The sequence below is a fragment of the Salvelinus fontinalis genome, chromosome 2, assembly GCF_029448725.1.
Source record: "Salvelinus fontinalis isolate EN_2023a chromosome 2, ASM2944872v1, whole genome shotgun sequence".
Classification (NCBI taxonomy): Eukaryota; Metazoa; Chordata; class Actinopteri; order Salmoniformes; family Salmonidae; genus Salvelinus; species Salvelinus fontinalis.
This window is the reverse complement of record NC_074666.1, coordinates 68283762-68302165: the sequence shown is the minus strand read 5'-3', so window position 1 is coordinate 68302165 and position 18404 is coordinate 68283762. Positions and strand designations below refer to the sequence as shown.

General features: G+C 42.3%; 1 protein-coding gene across 1 annotated transcript; it reads right to left on the bottom strand.

Moving 5' to 3' along the window:
• Window positions 1-1403: 1403 nt before the first annotated feature.
• LOC129824186 (large neutral amino acids transporter small subunit 1-like) lies at window positions 1404-13671 on the bottom strand. The gene is made up of 12 exons (XM_055883628.1): window positions 13308-13671; window positions 12086-12483; window positions 11781-11952; window positions 11280-11405; window positions 9205-9310; window positions 7113-7157; window positions 6608-6731; window positions 6321-6424; window positions 6066-6162; window positions 5492-5641; window positions 3936-4110; window positions 1404-3542 (listed from the first exon to the last, which is right to left on the bottom strand). The coding sequence occupies exons 1-12, from the start codon at window positions 13384-13386 to the stop codon at window positions 3433-3435; spliced, it is 1686 nt and encodes a 561-aa protein (XP_055739603.1). The 5' UTR covers window positions 13387-13671; the 3' UTR covers window positions 1404-3432.
• Window positions 13672-18404: the final 4733 nt, after the last annotated feature.

The following is an 18404-nucleotide window of genomic DNA, read 5'->3' as shown; positions in this document are numbered from 1 at the left end:
ACACATGTATGTTTGAGGAATTTTAATTATGAGATTTGAATTTGGCGCCCTGCACTTTCACTGGATGTTGGTCAGGTGGGACGTTAGCATCCCATGTAGCCTAGAGAGGTTTTAAGATGTAATGATGACTGATGGAACAAATTCACTCTCAATTTCGACAACCCTGTCATTATTTTCTTTGCTCTTTATTACACATTGTGTAGATATTGTTATTGCTATCATCTAATGTTGACATTCCACCTGAGCTCCACCTCGATTTTAGTGACACATTAACCTTCAATCTCAATGGTGCCTGATGAAGACTTTTAGTCAAAAGGCATCTGGCCATGCATAGCTGTATTTCTAGGCCGTAGAGTTGGATAGAGGCCACACCTTTGCATCTTTGCCATAATGGCATCCATGACATCATGAGCACTGCCACTGAGGGCAATCTCCATTTTAAAGCAGTATATTTCTTCTTCTTCTGCTTCTACATGTTTATCGACAGTCAGTAATCAAGGGTGCATACCACCACCTGGAGTGTGTTGTCTGAACAGGCATGAAGCCAAGCTATGGTGATTTACTGCCACCTGCAGTTATCAAATGTTTGCTCAGGAGTGTTGGAATTATGGTATCCTTCCTTAGCCCATAGGAAGTCCCACCCATTTGACTAATTCAAAATTGTAAAAGTCCTCAATGGCTCAGGCCATGCTAAAACAGCCTTCATAACAAGTGGGCCCACTATCTAAATCTATGAACCAAGACAATCTACCATCTTTAATATGATCCCCAGTGGATCCGCGACTGGCTTCAAATCACAGAGGCAGCATCCTCATTTCCTTTCCTAGCGGATATGAACTCCTTTCCCAGAGCATGCCTCAATCTTATTACAGTTTGCGAATCAATGAACACAGAGTTCATTAATCCATGCCTTAGATACCAGCTTTGGAAATCAACACAGAATCAATCGCAAAAGAGAGCGTATTACATAGAGTCAAGACTAATATTATCCAAACACTTCATATCAGATGATGATCATGGAGTACTGGGTATAGTGGTTGTATTCCGAGACCCTCATATAGCCAATTTTGTTCTTTGGAGATGTGTTATCTTGTTGTGCCATGCTTTTTAAAATGATTTTAGTGTGGTCCTCAGGGAATGGGTTGTTGTCTGTATTCAGCCAGTGTCTGCTGAGCTTTGCAATAGCTGACTTTGTTTCCCATGAAAGTGCATAATAATACAAATCCTTAGTTATTTTAAACAGACAGATGCAATAAAGATGTTGACACATTCAAAGCATTGCACCATCATGCGTTAGCTTGCAATTATTTCCAGCTAATTTGAAAATTAGAACGATAATACAATAAAATGTGTGAAATATGTGAAAGAAAAATGTGTTTATTAATTTCACAACAGAGACACAGAACTTTTGAACAAAAATATTTTAATGGTACATGTACATACCCGCCATGGTCACTGACATTTAAGTCACAATAGCTGACAGAGGTACAATTGTTTCTTCCGATTCAAATAATAAAAAGTGTTTTACCATAACATTCAATACATTCAAAGACTTTACTGTACATGATACGCAAGACTTTGTACACACTTGAACTATGTTGTACGGTGCATTTTGGGCCACGAAAATATGAAGGTACCCCAACAGTTTCTCCTTCACGCTGACAGTCATGAATATACTCTTACAAGACCAAGATATCAGTAATCTATTTAAACGTCCCTATTCCCTATACTTCCTTGTTTACTCTTTCTGTAAACTCTGCGTCTGTCAAGTTACTTCACAGTTTGTGCTTTCTGTAAGTGCAGTGACCTATTGTACTATTGCCCCTACTTTCCTAGCGATTCAAGAATTCAATGAGGATAAAAAAAAAAAATTATAATAGGAGCAGTTAACATTCTATACTGCATTGTGTTCCTAATTCAGTAACATGCACATGTTTGTGCTAATATTTTGTGCCTCCAGAATTTCATTAAGGCTCTATTCCACCCATATCGCGAAAATGTGGTGCTAAAGACCAACAGAAATGTATAGGCAATGTTCCCGTGATGGCATTCAAGGTAAACTCGGGATATGTCGGCTCAATCAGAAATGACCTTCACATTTCTAATGCTAAATCTGTAATGCTTCAGCGATACGGATTGTATAGTGCCCTTAGGTGTTTTGTTTTTGTTTGTTTTTTGGCTTGAACTGGTCTGGCTTGGGGTCAGAAAAGGTTTGGACTGGGGTAGGGACAGCTGATCTTAGATCTGTACGTGCAGTAATCGCTCATTCGAAAGAGAAAAGACCCTTCAATATCCACTAATGATGCTCACAACATGACAAAAGTATACATCCGTAGCAAAATTGTCATGTTGGCTGAATGTTGATAATCACATTTCTGACATGGTATCTGTACAAACAATTAAAAAAACATTTATCAAATGTAATCGCCGAATATAATGGTTTAAATGTATGGAAACCGGTAGCAAGTTGAGACAAAGAAAATTGACAGGCTTAATGCCATATTCATAACTGCTGGCTTAAAACCATGACATAAAACAATATTTACGAAGATTTCATAAAGCCATGGTTTGACATGCCTTTATGTGTACAGGGCATTGGGTATCAATACAAGCAACTGACTTGTGTGACTACAATCGTAAGGCAACATATCAGAACAGATATCATATCAGAAATCCACTTTGCACAAATGTGCTTCAAATAGTAATCTGTCGAATAACTGAGTTAACGATTTGAAAATGTAGCAATACAGTGCACAAATAGATGTTAAAATTTTAATTGTACATTTTTATCATGAGTGCAATCATGTCAAAGGGAAATTAAGGTAGTTTACAGAATGTGTGGTATGAGTTACCTGAATAAATTCATGGGTTTATCATAGATTGATGGCCATTGCTCAATCAACTTAGGTAACCAGTAGCTAGGTCCTTCAACTACACTGAGTTACAGACATATCGTCAGTTAAAGTGGGGGTTAATAGTTAAATAATTCAAAAGTCAAATATGTAATTATCTTTAGTTTGATGAAGACCGTTTTAAGACAAAGCAGGGTATTGTACGCATTCAAGATGCCTGGATGATTGTCTAGAGGACATACCAACACATATGACTCCTGTTAATAGAAATACATTTTCCTTTTTAGCTTAATTCAGGCCTATTGAATACTGTGCAAAATAGGTTAAAACATATGAAACGTAAAAAAGGTTAGTTTAGGAAAAATGTGAAAAAGTTTGAAAGTAAACTATATGACTGAAAAGTGGAATTGAATTGCTGGAGAGAGTACAAAGAGACAATACAGTAAGAAAATGCATGTAAAATACAAAATATGTACACCGAAGCAATTCGCATAAACCCCTACTTTACCAAGAGTCATGGAACTCTGTAACAAAAGCAACAATGAGTGTAAACATGTAATGTTCCAACTAAAAGATTGACTCAGTCCTCCTTTGTTGTTTCGACTTCTTCAGCTACTTCAGCTGCCTCCTTCTCTTCACGTTCTTCTGGAACGGACATAAAAATCTTCTGGCAGAACAGAGTAAAGATCTCTGAAAATAGAAAAACACACATTTCACATGAGTTATTTTCTGGTAGTCTAAAACTGAAGGCCACATTTAATTTGCAGGAATGGAAAGATTGCATGTAGAAATGTGTAAATGTGACTATTTTAAATGACCTTAACGTGTATGATTGTTTTTCTTTCAAACCCTTACTTACTTTGTATGTTCAACTTCATTTGGGTTTAAACACGCAAACTTTGCATTTGAGTAAAAACTTCATACAAATATATTTGACTGGATATTAACTTAGACACAAAACAGCTTTTTACTATACGTGTAAAAACGCCATTTACAAAACAAAACAACAGGAACAAAGTCTCCGGCCTTGACTTTGCAGTACTGTACATACAGACAGAAGAGTCAAATGTATATCCAGCTCACCTAAGATCTTCTTCACAATGTGGGGCTTCTTCCACTTGTACCCCAGAAGATAGGCGGGGATACCAGTGAGGATGATCCCACTGCCTATCAGGCACTCGAAGGGAGCTGCCCAGAAGGACACCACGATCATGAAGACACAGCCCAGCACAAACACCACAGGGACCACCAACCAAATCTGCCAGGGAAAATAAGATAATATTCATGTACAGAAACCCAATGGTTACTGGATGAAACAAAAATGAGTCAGCTTCATATCACTTCAAACGTTCTATCGTTTGAAAATATTGAAAATGTGTATTTCCCGGACGTTGAAATCAAGATAATTGTTGGTTCTGAATGAAAGTTGAAAATCATGAATTTGTAGACGTCTATGTTTGGATCACATCAAGACGTTTATGATTGGTTCAGACTTGGTCCGAACCGGACCAAAAACCAATGTCCGTGGATGTGGGCCAAGGCCAGTCCAGAACTACACCAAAAAAAGAAGTCCAAAAGGTATTGGCATTCCTGATGTCTGTGACTAATCAATTTGGCTATTTAAGCTCTAAATATCAGCTACCCAACTTTATCAGGAGTTATCGCTAGCCTATTTGCAATGTGGTTACACGGCGTGAAATGCAGAAGTATTTTCTTTTTCACTAGATCTGCTTGTCAAAAACGGACAGATTCAAACTTGAAACCACTGACAATGGGTTGAAACTCCTGGACAACAGTTGTGATTGTCCATTATATATTGTCCATTTCTCTTTGACCTGTCCTGTTTTTATGATATTTTGTTTGATAACATGACAGCACATTTTTTATTTGATAGAGCGCAATTTAGGTTAGGCTATTTGATCAGAGAAACCTGCATGATGTAAAAAGTGTCCATCTCATTACATTGTCATACATTTGATCTCCTGCTGCAGAAAAGGCCACATACTCTTTCTACCATGTCCTGTATCTGCTACATGATTTATGTTAGATCCATTTTTTGGATGGAACGTTGGTGGAGCGCTGCAGAGATGTGTCTCTCCAACAGCATGCTGGAGAGGCGCGCTGGGAATGGACAAGCAAAATATATTGTGCCCCTTCCTTTGACAAAGTGGGTACTGCTTATCAAAGGGCGGCATCAGCGTTTACCCAAAAAGCCCATATGCCACTGGTTGAGAGAAATTGTAATTGTTTTTGGGCAGAATTATGTGAGGTTTTATGTGTTGTGGTTGGAGGTGCGTCTTCTTCAGTTTAGCTGTCGATCAGCCTAATCCTGCCTAATGACGGGGCCGGCCTGAGTAGGGCCATAAGACATATGCCCTGTTCAATACTTTTGAAATACACTTATCTGACATGGCATAACTGGTGAAAGAAATGTATAGAAAATCTGGTGTACACCAATCCAGCCATGTCAGATCAGTGATTACTTCAAGGTAGGGATGAAGGAAGGATGCATTTGAAGAGCATTCAAACCATAACCTGAGCCTCCCAATGAGCAAAATTGTTTGAATTATGAATTTTCAAAGTTTTTGAAATGTATTTTCAACTTCTTGTGGTCATAGAGCTGTGTACAGTAACAGTACCTTGATGGGCCTCCTGAGCTCTGGCTTGGTCCAGCGGAGCCACAGCAAGCCGGCGATCGCCATGCCCACACACAGCCAGGTAAAGAAGCTGAACAGGTTGATGACCGAGAAGATGTCCTTGGACAGGGCGTAAAGCATGGACAGGAAACACTGCAGGGAGAGGAATCATATATAGACATTGGGCTCATGTATTAACCCGAATTCCTCATTTCATTTTGTGATAGCTAATTGCGTCCTCCAGCTGCATAAGTACGTAGACTATACATGTGCCTTTACTTTACACGTTTACTCCACACCCAACTTTTTTTCAGTGAAAGGTTACCATTAAAATGCAGTAAATGTACCACTTTATTGATATATTTTTTTTATTGGAATGGAAAAAACTACTATTCAGTTACTATGTAAGATGTTTAGATGTACTGTATCTACAAACTAATAATCTGTGCAAGATTTACTTGAGTAGATGACTATGATTATAGCTTTGCCCAATTCTGGGTTCTGAAATGTAAAATTATGTCTAACCAAGGATGGCATTACATTTTAGATCAATTCAGGGACCAATGGCAGTACTCACTGTGAAAATTAGGGAGGGCACTGGGGTGAAGAGGTCAGTGTGGACCAATCCCAGTGCAGCAGGGAGCTGACCCTCTCGAGCGCCAGCATAAAACAGCCTATAAGAAGAGGCAGACGAACCCTGATGATTGAGTGTTCTGCAGTTGTGCAGCATTTTGATCAAATCTCTTTAATTAAAGTATCAAAGTACTGAATTAAAAACACACAGATACAAACACCCTTTGTCAAGATATCTGGGTGTTGATTAGATACAGACCGTGCCGAGGTGAACAGGCTTCCGTTGACAGCTCCGAAGCAGGACAGGCCCACGAAGACAGGGATGAGCCAGGACATCACACCAAGATGGTATTCCCCAAAGATCTGCAATGGGAAAGCACTACCATTGAATACTCTCATTCCAATTCAACATCTCAATGTATTATCTTGACCATTATTATGCTGTCTGTTACCTTTTTGTTAGCAAAATAAATGGCAGGAACTAAGGTACTATGAGCTCACTGTTTTCCTGCTCCAAAACGTGATCTTTAATAAAGCCATCCTTACCACAGCTACTGCCTCGGACTCAACCATCACACTCGGGGGGATAGTGGTGAAGTAGGCCAGGTTGGTCAGTACGTACACCACGGTCACAATGGGCATGGAGATAATGATGGACAGGGGCAGGTTTCTGGAAACAAGGTCATCAATTAAAGATAATGTCATTGGGGGCACTCATAATGTGTCAGCCAATCACATTTGAGGTTCAGAGTTAACAGTGTGATGTGATCTAATATTTGTGTTTAAATTCATGCAATTTTACGACTGTATTCAATGTGATTACATTATGAGTGTGATATTTGATAAATACTGTATATTAGATAAGTAGTAGTGTGATTTGTCTTGCTATCTAAAATGTCCCATGGTTCATCCCATGATTCATCACCTCCATACAGTCAATCAAGTGCAATTAAACCCAATCAAAATGTAATAGGATAATCATACACATATTGACAGGGTAGTTATTAACTCTGTACAATCCTCAACAAAACCTTAATCACACATAAGTCACCTCTCTGGATTGATCATTTCCTCTGTCACGTAATTCAGGTAATTCCTAAAGGAGAGGAACAGAACATGATGCATTATATTCCAACATATACAGTTGAAGTCAGAAGTTTACATACACCTCAGCCAAATACATTTAAACTCAGTTTTTCACAATTCCTGACATTTAATCAAAGTAAAAATGTCCTGTCTTAAGTCAGTTAGGATCACCAATTTATATTAAGAATATGAAATGTCAGAATAATAGTAGAGAGAATGATTTATTTCATTTATTTCACACATTCCCAGTGTGTCAGAAGTTTACATACACTCAGTTAGTATTTGGTAGCATTGCCTTTAAATTGTTTAACTTTGATCAAACATTTTGGGTAGTCTTCCAAAAGCTCCCCACAATAAGTTGGGTGAATTTTGTCCCATTCCGCCTGACAGAGCTGGTGAAACTGAGGCAGGTTTGTAGGCCTCCTTGCTCGCACACGCTTTTCAGTTCTGCCCACACATTTTCTATAGGATGGAGGTCAAGGCTTTGTGATGGCCACTCCAGTACCTTGACTTCGTTGTACTTAAGCCATTATGCCACAACTTTTGAAGTATGCTTGGGGTCATTGTCCATTTGGAAGACCCATTTGCGACCAAGCTTTAACTTCCTGACTGAGGTCTTGAGACGTTGCTTCAATATATCCACAATTGTCCTACCTCATGATGCCATCTATTTTGTGAAGTGCACCAGTCCCTCCTGCAGCAAAGCACCCCCACAACATGATGCTGCCACCCCTGTGCTTCACTGTTGGGATGGTGTTCTTCAGCTTGCAAGCCTCCCCCTTTCTCCTCAAAACATAACGATGATCATTATGGCCAAACAATTATACTTTTATTTCATCAGACCAGAGGACATTTCTCCAAAAAGTACGATCTTTGTCCACATGTGCAGTTGCAAACCGTAGTTTGGCTTTTAAATGGTAGTTTTGGAGCAGTGGCTTCTTCCTTGCTGAGCAGCCTTTCAGGTTATGTCGATATAGGACTTGTTTAACTGTGGATATAGATACGTTTGTACCTGCTTCCTCCAGCATCTTCACAAGGTCCTTTGCTGTTGTTCTGGGATTAATTTGCACTTTTCGCACCAAAGGACGTTAATCTCTATGGGGCAGGAGACGTCTCCTTCCTGAGTGGTATGACGGCTGCGTGGTCTCATGGTGTTCATACTTGCGTACTATTGTTTGTACAGATGAATGTGGTACCTTCAGGCATTTGGAAATTGCTCCCAAGGATGAACCAGACTTGTGGAGGTCTACAATTTCTTTTCTGAGGTCTTGGCTGATTTCTTTTGATTTTCCTATGATGTCAAGTTTGAAGGTAGGCTTTGAAATACATCCACAGGTACACCTCCAATTGACTCAAATGATGTCAATTAGCCTATCAGAAGCTTCTAAAGCAATGACATCATTTTCTGGAATTTTCCAAGCTGTTTAAAGGCACAGTCAACTTATTGTATGTAAACTTCTGACCAACTGGAATTGTGATACAGTCATGCACAAAGTAGATGTCCTAACCAACTTGCCAAAGCTATAGTTAACAAGAAATTTGTTGAGTGGTTGAAAAACTAGTTTTAATGACTCCAATCTAAGTGTATATAAACTTCCGACGTCAACGGTACATTACAGCATCTGATATTAGATCCGTTTAGATTAGTAGAATCAACCTTCTATAGCCTACACACTGGAATTAAATCCAGAGTATATAACAAGCATCCTGTGATCAGTTTGTGTCCACATTCTGATTGTGTAGGTAGACAGTCAAAGCACATGCTGTCACTGTTGTCACAATGTAATAGACATGTTTTTAATACCATATGTAGATGCATTGAACCATGGATCAAATGTGATCAGATAATCTTGATTAACGAAAGTCATATGATAATACCAGGGTCGTATTCACTACGCACAAAATAGAAGCAAACGGAAGCAAACTATTTGAAATTGCCCAATAAGAAGTGCTTGTTTACACTTTCCATTGCATATGGCTTTGAAACATTTTGTTATGCTGGAACCTAATATGACTCAGGTGTAAATGTGCCCTATGTGGTGTTGCAAAGGCCTTACCAGCCACCAAAAGCAAAGAGTCCACTGTATAGAGCCAACACAATGTTGTCGACTCCCCATTTGCTGCCTTCAAATGCTAATTCTGGTGTCAGGTATGGCACATCACCTGTTTAGACAGAGAAGAAAGCAGCATTAGACGTCACTACTTGGCAAAAGGAACTGACTCCAACGAACAACGAACTGAGAATATAAACAGTATATTAAATGCATGGACGTTTGCTGCATGGAATATGGTAGACACACGTGTACACACGCACAAGTGAGCGTTTTAATATGAAGCCATATAAAGTCACAATTGTTGTGATGATTTGTCCCAATATGTTTTGCCTTTGCACACTTGTTATGTATGACTACATTTGACTGATAGAGATGACATTTTGAAAAAGTGACTTTTTTCGACATTGGCTGCACCCTCCAAACACCTAACCCTGGGTTGGTCCATCTGCCATTGATGCGCTGAGAATATAATAATGTCTGGGAGTTGACTTTTTAAAATGAGGAGGGAGACCTTTTTGATGATAACAAACGTCTATCCACTCAATTATTCACATAATATCCAGGCCAGTGAAAAGCCTACTATAGAGGCCTACATCAGAAAGGGAACATGCTGTCAGGATTGGAAAATGGAAAATGTTTGTTTTCTAATCCATTGTCTTGTCTACCTTGTTCATTTTAGTTGTAAATGACAGCGCTTCCATTTTAGTTGTAAATGACAGCGCTTCCATTGCTAGGATTGCCATAGAAGCACTGCTTAGTGTACTGTACCTCTCTCTCTGCCCCTCTGTCTTTCTAGCTCTCTCTCATCCCTGAACAAGCAGAAGGGTGCATACCTTGGAAGAGTTTAGTTCTTATTGACCATGTTGGAATAAATGAACGTAATCTCTAGAGGAAAACAATGAGACTCCTATGAGTTGTGGCTATTTGTGCTCATCCAGGTCTACATCAAAGGTGCAGTGGCGATAAGATGAAAAGAGAGTTTTACAACACTGCAAAACGGCAATTTCATCAAGATTATTTTTAAATAGTTGTGTTGATTTTGAACTCAACAAGATAATCTACATACCAAATTATCCGCCCATGCGGTAAGATCATTTATCTTTGGCAACTATTTACTTTGCTTATTTTCAAGCACATATTGGGAGAAAAGTGGGGTAAAATATACTAACTTGCTTTGTAACAGAAACCACATGTCCTTGACTCCTAAAAGGATAAATGTGGGTACAATGACACATTGACATATTAAAAGTGAAGAGGGGAGCTGGACCCCATCTTAGAGTAGTATGCAGTGGTGATTGCTGATCTCTCTATCACTGCTCTCTTGTGTGCACAATATATCTGTACAATGTAAAGCTATGAGTCTTGCCTTCACCATGTCCTGTCTCTCCTCTAGAATCTACATGAGAGGTAGAAGATGCTAGAGAGAGAAAACTGAAACAGACACCCCTTCTTTTCAGATGGCAGAGAGTTCATATTTCCCCGTCCTCCACTCTAGTCTTAAGAATCTTCAGAGCACAGCACAAGGAACAAGCTCATTGGCTAGTTATTTTTTATATTTTTATATAATTTTTTCTTCTTCTCTGCATTGTTGGGAATGGGTTTGAGAACAGCATTTCACTGTTAGTCTACACCTGTTGTTTACAAAGCATGTGACAAATAAGATTTGATTTGATTGATTTGTTTTAGTTTCCATGGCAACCCTAGGCGCAGCACCAAGGTAGCCGGTGTGGTCTTGTGGCAGCGGGACCAGATGTAGTAGGGAGAAAAGGGTGGCTGCACAATGTATCATGGATGGGTGGGTTGTCTTTAAATACAAAGCTATTTTGCTAGGAATTCATGAGAGTGCAGATGGTTTAGCTATTTCGCAGACAGTAGGCTATGAAATGTCAAAATAATTTTCAGCTTCACTTTAGTATTTTATAAAGAGATGGTTGCAAAAACACTGGATAATACACACGACTAGCTAAGCCGTGGTGAATTATGTATAACAAGCACGAACCTATAGACAGGATGAGAGGACGTGTGTCTAACTTACCCACAGACACCGGTACATGTGTGCACTGGGTGTGTGAACTTACCGGTTCCGATCTGAATGAAGCCGAAGACGATGATGATGATCAGGGCCAGGAGCTTGGACACAGTGAACAAGTCCTGGACCTTGGTGGCAGCCCGCACGCTGATGCAGTTCACAAAGGTCAACGATGCTGACCGAGGGAAACACAGGGTTTGATTGACCCTCGAATGTAAATTGCATATGTTTATGTTTTTTTATTATTTTATGAATGTAATTTGTTATTTAAAAATACATATACAGCAGAAGTGAGAGAACATCAGTGGGGGAAAACAGTCCTTTAAAAAAAGGCATAAGGGAGGCCAGCAAAATAGTAATTGAGTGAATAAAGAAGTAGTAGCGGTAAACAAATATTAAATCATGCAGCTGGCTAAGAAACACCTGTTTGGTTGATGTGTGTTGCAGTACGTGTCAGTATTTGTATAGTTCACTAATAATATTTTTTAAAGTATTATTTCTGCAATGTACAGGCCACCCCGATTCTGGAGGTAGAGACGGTTATACTCACTGAGGCAGAGACAAGCGATGAGCTTGGCGGCACTATCGGGCACACTGCAGTTTGGGTAGAGGGGCTTGAGCAGGTAGGTGGCGAACACCAGCGACACCACGTACTGGGAGGATGGCCTGATGATCAGCATCTCCACCCACAGCTTGAGGAAGGCGGCAAGCTCACCGTACACCTACAATACAACTTTATTTGTCCAGCTGCAAACAACAGAGTTTTGTCTTCTGCTTGTTTCTCAAGCCCCGCAGATAGAACACAGACACACACAAACACAACCCCCAACACAACCACCCCACCCCCACACACACCTCCAGGATGTAGGTGTAGTCTCCGCCCGACTTGGTAATGGTTGTGCCCAGCTCGGCATAGCACAGGGCGCCCATGGTGGACACCACGCCACACACGGCCCACACCACTAGCGAAAGACCGGCCGAGCCCGCCTCCTTAACCACCCCGGTGGGTGTGATGAAGATGCCCGAGCCGATGATGGTGCCAATGATCATGCCCACACCGTTAAAGAGCGTGATGCTGCGCTTCAGTTCAATCTTGCTGCCTGCCGCCTTGGCTGGGGAGGAGGCCTCTGCAGTAGGGGTGGTGGCTTCCATGGCGTCGGCAGCCGTAGGGGTAGGGGTGGATGGGGAGGCAGGCTTGAATGGAGGCTTGTCTAGCGACGGAGGCTGGTCAGGGTTGTCCGGAGCCGCCTCAGCTGCATGAGGAGGGGGAAGGTTGAGGGAGGAGGGGGTGACAGGGTGGGAAAGAGGGGGACAGGGTAGAGTTCATGAAAAGGGATTGCTGGCACTCTCCTCTCGATGATAGTTCAGGAGTTGAGCAGCACATTGACTTTACATTGCCCTGTATTGTAAATAGACTGAACAGACAGGGAAAGAATTGAAAAGCTACGCCATGAAGGGAAAGTAGGGTGATGCAAGCACCATGACTTCTATTGGATGCTTATGAAAATCTGTGGTTTATAACACAGATGCCATCAGATGAATGCCAAGTTGACTAATACCACTACAGTGCATCTTCGAACCTGTTTACCAAGACAGACTAGATCTCATTAACGCATTAATGCAGAAATGTTGAGTGTTTGTCTGTGTGTGTGTATGTATATGTGTGTGGGTGTGTGTCTGTGTTTGTATATATATATATATATATATATATATATATATATATATATATATATATATATATATATATATGTGTGTGTGTGTGTATAAGCGCTGTCATATGCCTTTCAGACAGATCAATTTCACAAGTCAAAACATATCCCCACTCTTAACCTCTCAGTAGCTCTGCAGCAAATCACATCATTAGAAAACCCAAGCTAACCCCCATACCACCTAAAGATAGCTGTGCCTGAAAGCTGTGCATGACTAAATACATATATAGTACATGAACATCCATACATAAATGCATGCATTGCTGCACCAGATTATGCAGTAGCCTGAGCATCTGATGCAACTCTGCACCATGTGGTATCTAGGCTAGGCTACAGTATGTGTGTGTTGTGCTGAGGGGGGTACCTACCCTCCATCTTCTCCTGGCCCTCGGTTGCCGTCTTCAAGCTCTCCTGGCTGCTCCATGGTTTCAGCTCCGGCTCTGCCATCCTGTTGTTCGTTTAGCCCCTTTATCTCTTTTACCCTTCCTTTTTTGCTCTCTTCCTCCTAGCTAGGATTCCCTTACTGTCTCTCTTTCTCACACACACCCTCCCTCTGTTTCTCTCCTCCTCCCTCTTTTTCTCCTGCACACTCTCTCTATCTCTCGTCCCGCTTGTCTCCCTCTCTCCAGTGTGATAGTGAGTGCAGGAGAGGTAGCAGCAGACCTAGTGTGGTGCCTGATGTGGTGATGGTGATGCTGCCACCTAGCCTACTTCTGGTGAATGATGGGAGAGATGGAGAGCTCAGCAAGAGAGGAGGGAACTAGGTCATTGTCAGCTTTTGGAGGGGCTGCAGCCACGTGACAAATATTTTTGTGCCGTGTGTGAGGCAACGATGTGTGTGTGGCTGTGTGCTTTGATGCGAGCGTGACACACGGACAAAGAATGCATAAAGCTCCGGCACTCCACCTAGTGGCCATGACAGGGAAGTTCATTGTCTTTGTTCTCTCTCCCATGCTGAAAGATGACTGGGGGGAATAGAATGGGTCATATAGAACGCATCAAATCTAATTTGACGAAGTCTAAAGCCCCAAAAAGCCATCTTGGATGACACTCTCCAAATGTATACAGAGAGTACCGCATTTCCCTTGGGATACAATCCTTCCAGGAGGATACCCTTTGACCACCAGTAGGCCTAATTAACAACTGCAAGTCGTACTATCCAATAACGATTCTATGGAAGTAACTACAACTTTTTAGCCCTCATATCTGGATATGTGTGATTGAATATGAAGTTGAAACCCTGCATGGCTGTCATTCTAAGTCATCAACTGATGTATCTGACGTATCTCCACTAGATGGCACTCTTACATATGCATATGGGAGAGATAAAGTGGTTATGGCTTGGGATTTCTTGCTGCCCATTCCTGTTAGCTACATACAGAGCATTTGTTCTAAGCTGACGGCACAAGTGTTCTTACAAACCAGTAGTGCATTTTCATAAAAGTGCATTGGAGAATGAGCCATGCTCGTTTAATGCGCTAGTATTACTTGCATACCTATCACACTGCCAAAGGTGACTTGTGAGTACCAAGCTCCGATCCATGACGAAACATGTCATCTACAGATGGTAATGCATGGACAGGTTGCATAATATAAAAGGTGATAAGGATGAATCTATTACACCAATATATTTCAAATAAGGAAATTACTGTAGATGACACAAGGTGGTTTCCAGCTCTTGGGTTGCTTGCTCCGACTGACCTTTAGTTTGGGGATGGAATCCGGATGACAGGCTGGCCGACGACCCAATAAGGATGCAAAATGCCTTCCAGAACTGAGACGAGAATGCCGATCAGAGACCATGTCTACCGGGAGTCCATGGATCCGGAAGACATGCTGCACCATAAGCTAGGCCGTCTCCTTGGCAGAAGGTAGTTTGGGGAGAGGGATGAAATGGGCGGTCTTGGAGAACCGGTCGACTACAGTTAGAATGACAGTGTTGCCATCAGACGGAGGGAGCCCAGTGACAAAGTCCAGAGATATGAGACCAGGGACGATGAGGAACCGGTAGTGGCAGCAGGAGGCCAGAAGGAGCTTGCCATAGAGTCTTGTTTTGAGCACACATAGTGCATGCGGTGACAAAGACGTCAGGGACCATTGTGGGGCACCAGAAACGTTGTCGAAGGAAGGCTAGTGTACGGCGGGACCTTGGATGACAGGTCAGCCTGTAGGAATGAGCCCATTCCAGGACACGGGATCGGACAGGGTTAGGGACAAACAGCCGGTTAGCCGGGCCCCCTTCAGGTCCAGGTTGGGAGCGTTGCGCCTCATGAACCAGATTCTCAATACCCCTATCCACAGTGGCAGCAAGGCATGAGGCAGGGAGAATGGGTTCGGAAGTAGAGGGTGTGGCAGAGGAACTGTATAGGTGGTGGAGTGCATCACGCTTCACATTTTTAGACCCAGGATGGTAGAAAATGGTAAAGTTGAATCTGGTAAACAGGAGGGCCCACCGGGCCTGCCTTGAGTTGAGGCGCTTGGCTGAATGGAGATATTCCAAGTAAGTATGGTTGGTCCAGACCAGGAATGGCTGTTCTGCTCCTTCCAGCCAGTGCCTCCACTCCTCCAATGCCATCTTCACTGTCAGGAGTTCTTGGTTGCCAACATTGTAGTTCCTCTCAGCAGGATGGCACAGGGATGAAGCTTCTGGTCCTGGGCAGATGGCTGGGAAAGGATGGCCCCCTCCAACATCCGGAGCATCCACTTCCACCACAAATTGACGCGACGGGTCCGGGTGGATGAGGATGGGTGCTGTTGTGAACCGATGCTTCAGGTCCACAAAGGCTTTGTCGACAGCTGGAGACCATTTGAGCGGTACCTTGGGGGAGGTGAGTGCCGAGAGGGGGGCCGCCAGGGTGCTGTAATCCCGAATGAAACGGCGGTAGAAGTTTGCAAACCCAAGAAACCTTTGCAACTGCACCCTGGACATTGGTTGAGGCCAATTCACCACTGCTTTCACCTTTCCAGGATCCATCTGAACATTGCCCTCAGCAAGCGGTGGAACTCACACTTCTCGGCTTTCACAAACAATTGGTTCTCCAGGAGGCGCTGAAGGACCTGTCTGACATGGAGTACATGTTCTTGGGCAGATCGGGAGAAAAATGGATGTCGTCCAGGTAGACGAACACAAACCGGTTTAGCATGTCCCGAAGCACATCATTGACCAAAGCCTGGAAGACAGCGGGGGCATTGGTGAGTTCAAATGGCATGACCTGGTACTCATCATGTCCACTGGCTGTGCTGAAGGCTATCTTTCACTCATCCTCCTCACGTATCCGAACCATGTGATAGGCATTCCGAAGGTCCAACTTTTTGATAGTGATATCGTTAAGTCCCCGGTAGTCAATGCACGGGCGCAGGGTCATGTCCTTCTTCTCCACAAAGAAAAACACTGCGCCGGCAGGAGATGCAGAATGACGGACGGCCCCAGTGGCCAGAGACTCCTCTATGTACTCCTCCATAGCTTTGGTCTCTGGCCGGACAGAGAAAAGAACCGACCCTGAGGTGGTGTAGTGCTTGGGAGAAGGTCAATGGCACAATCATAAGGACGGTACAGGCGAAGGGAAGTAGCATGTGCCTTACTGAACACTTCCAGGAGGTCATGGTATTCAGTAGGAATAGCAGAGACATCCACCGTCTTGCTAACATCCTAAGGAGGATGACTTGGGGAAGGCTGTGCTGCTTGAAGGCAGTGGGAATGGCAAAAAGGACTACAACCCAGGATGGAGCTTGTGGTTCAGTCAATCACAGGATTGTGTTTTTGTAGCCAGGAAAATCCCAACACAACTGGAACATGGGGAGATGCAATGAGAAGGAACTGTATGGTCTCACTGTGGTTACCAGAAACCTTTAATTGAACGGGCAAGGTACTATGAGTGACTTCCCCTATAGCGCGGCCATCCAGTGCCCGTTCAATGGGAACAGAGAGAGGCTGAGTGGGAATACCAAGCTCCGAAGCTATCGTGGCATCCATAAGACATTAATCAGCCCCAGAGTCAATGAGCACTCGGGGAGACTTAGATTGGTCTCCCCACAGCACAAGAGCAAAAAGGAGGGGGGGGGGGGGGGGCATGACGTGCCCTTGAGGGGGGGGGGGGATCATAGGTGCCCCCCAACCCCCCCCCCCCCCCCCCCCCCCTCTCCACAGTTTTATGACGGTCGTAAATACTCTCCATTTGGGTCTGTAGTATTGAGATTGGAATGTGTGACTGTGGGACACAGAGAAACACTTGGCCAAACGTTAACATCAAAAGGTTGAATAATTAAACAGTATTTCTGTATTCCAAACATTTGGAATGGTCCGTGGGTATTTAAAGAACGACCATGTCGATTTGTTTAATTTTGTGACATCATGAAAGATAGTAGAACCACATTACTGTATCTTTGATTGTTTACACTTCTCATTATGGGGCTTGCATCTGAATTTTGTATAAAATAAATGATTAAGTATACGAATACTTCTGGAAAGCTAACAATGTGATTTTAGTCTTCTAAATGAGAATTGTTTTTATAGTAACTTATGATCAGTCAGTGGCCCTGCCCCAAATGTACACAGACATTGGGTGGGAATGATGAAACACCCATTTTTCCACTGCACTATATAAAAAAATGCAGCAAAATGTACATTAGACCAGAGAGCATGGATCAGTAGCTACATGTTGAAATTGTTGGACATTTAAAGTAGACCAGTAAAGTGCAGCGCCAGCTGAATACGTTACAAATGGTTGAGAATTCTACTTTCAACAGAGAAGAAGAACATCTCTACAAAACTAAAGACTCCACATTCAGTCTGCAGCTGTTTAAACACTTTAGTCTGGTAAACACGACCGATCAAACTACCGAATGGTACTCTGAAAGATCCATTCTGGAGAACATTTATAACAGACAACATCCAGAGTCGGCTGAACAAGATACAACCACAAAATACCTTTTGATCTCTGGTGGACAAACCAGAGACTTTCTGTCGACTGACTCTCCAGCAGACGGCAATCACAGAGGGGGAGAACAAAGGCATACACTCGTAAATATTTAAATTGTATTTTATTTTTCGAATGAGCGGCTGCACATGTGTAAAGTATTAGCGTTTCCATGAGTATAGTTATCAACTGTGTGTAGTGGATCCATTCTGTATTTCCCGCTCACTATCTGCCCCCACCCCTTTCCATTGTCTACCAAGCCGTCATATCGGGCTTATTCCACTAGGGACTTTTCATTGCATTATGTAGTAACCAATGTATAACCCATCCTGTGTGTGTGTTTGTGTAATTCTGTGTGATTATTTAGTTAGTTAGTAAATAAATAATTAAGCCAAATATTGTATATTGCTGATTCATCATTTATGCTAGGGTTTGTGCTGATATCCAAGGGTTTGCGACATTCAGAATATGACTGATGAGGTAATAATACATTAATAAGTGACTGTAATCGATAAGATATGAAAATATCAATTTGGGAAATAGTAACTC

What these genes read in the sequence shown, in the direction of transcription:
- LOC129824186 (XM_055883628.1), bottom strand. Translation starts at nt 13,386, where the DNA reads ATGGCAGAGCCGGAGCTGAAACCATGGAGCAGCCAGGAGAGCTTGAAG. An exon ending in ACTACACCTACATCCTGGAG is followed by an intron (nt 11,953 to 12,085) that starts GTGTGTGTGGGG and finishes GTTGTATTGTAG; the next exon opens with GTGTACGGTGAGCTTGCCGC. An exon ending in CTTCATTCAGATCGGAACCG is followed by an intron (nt 9,311 to 11,279) that starts GTAAGTTCACAC and finishes CTGTCTAAACAG; the next exon opens with GTGATGTGCCATACCTGACA.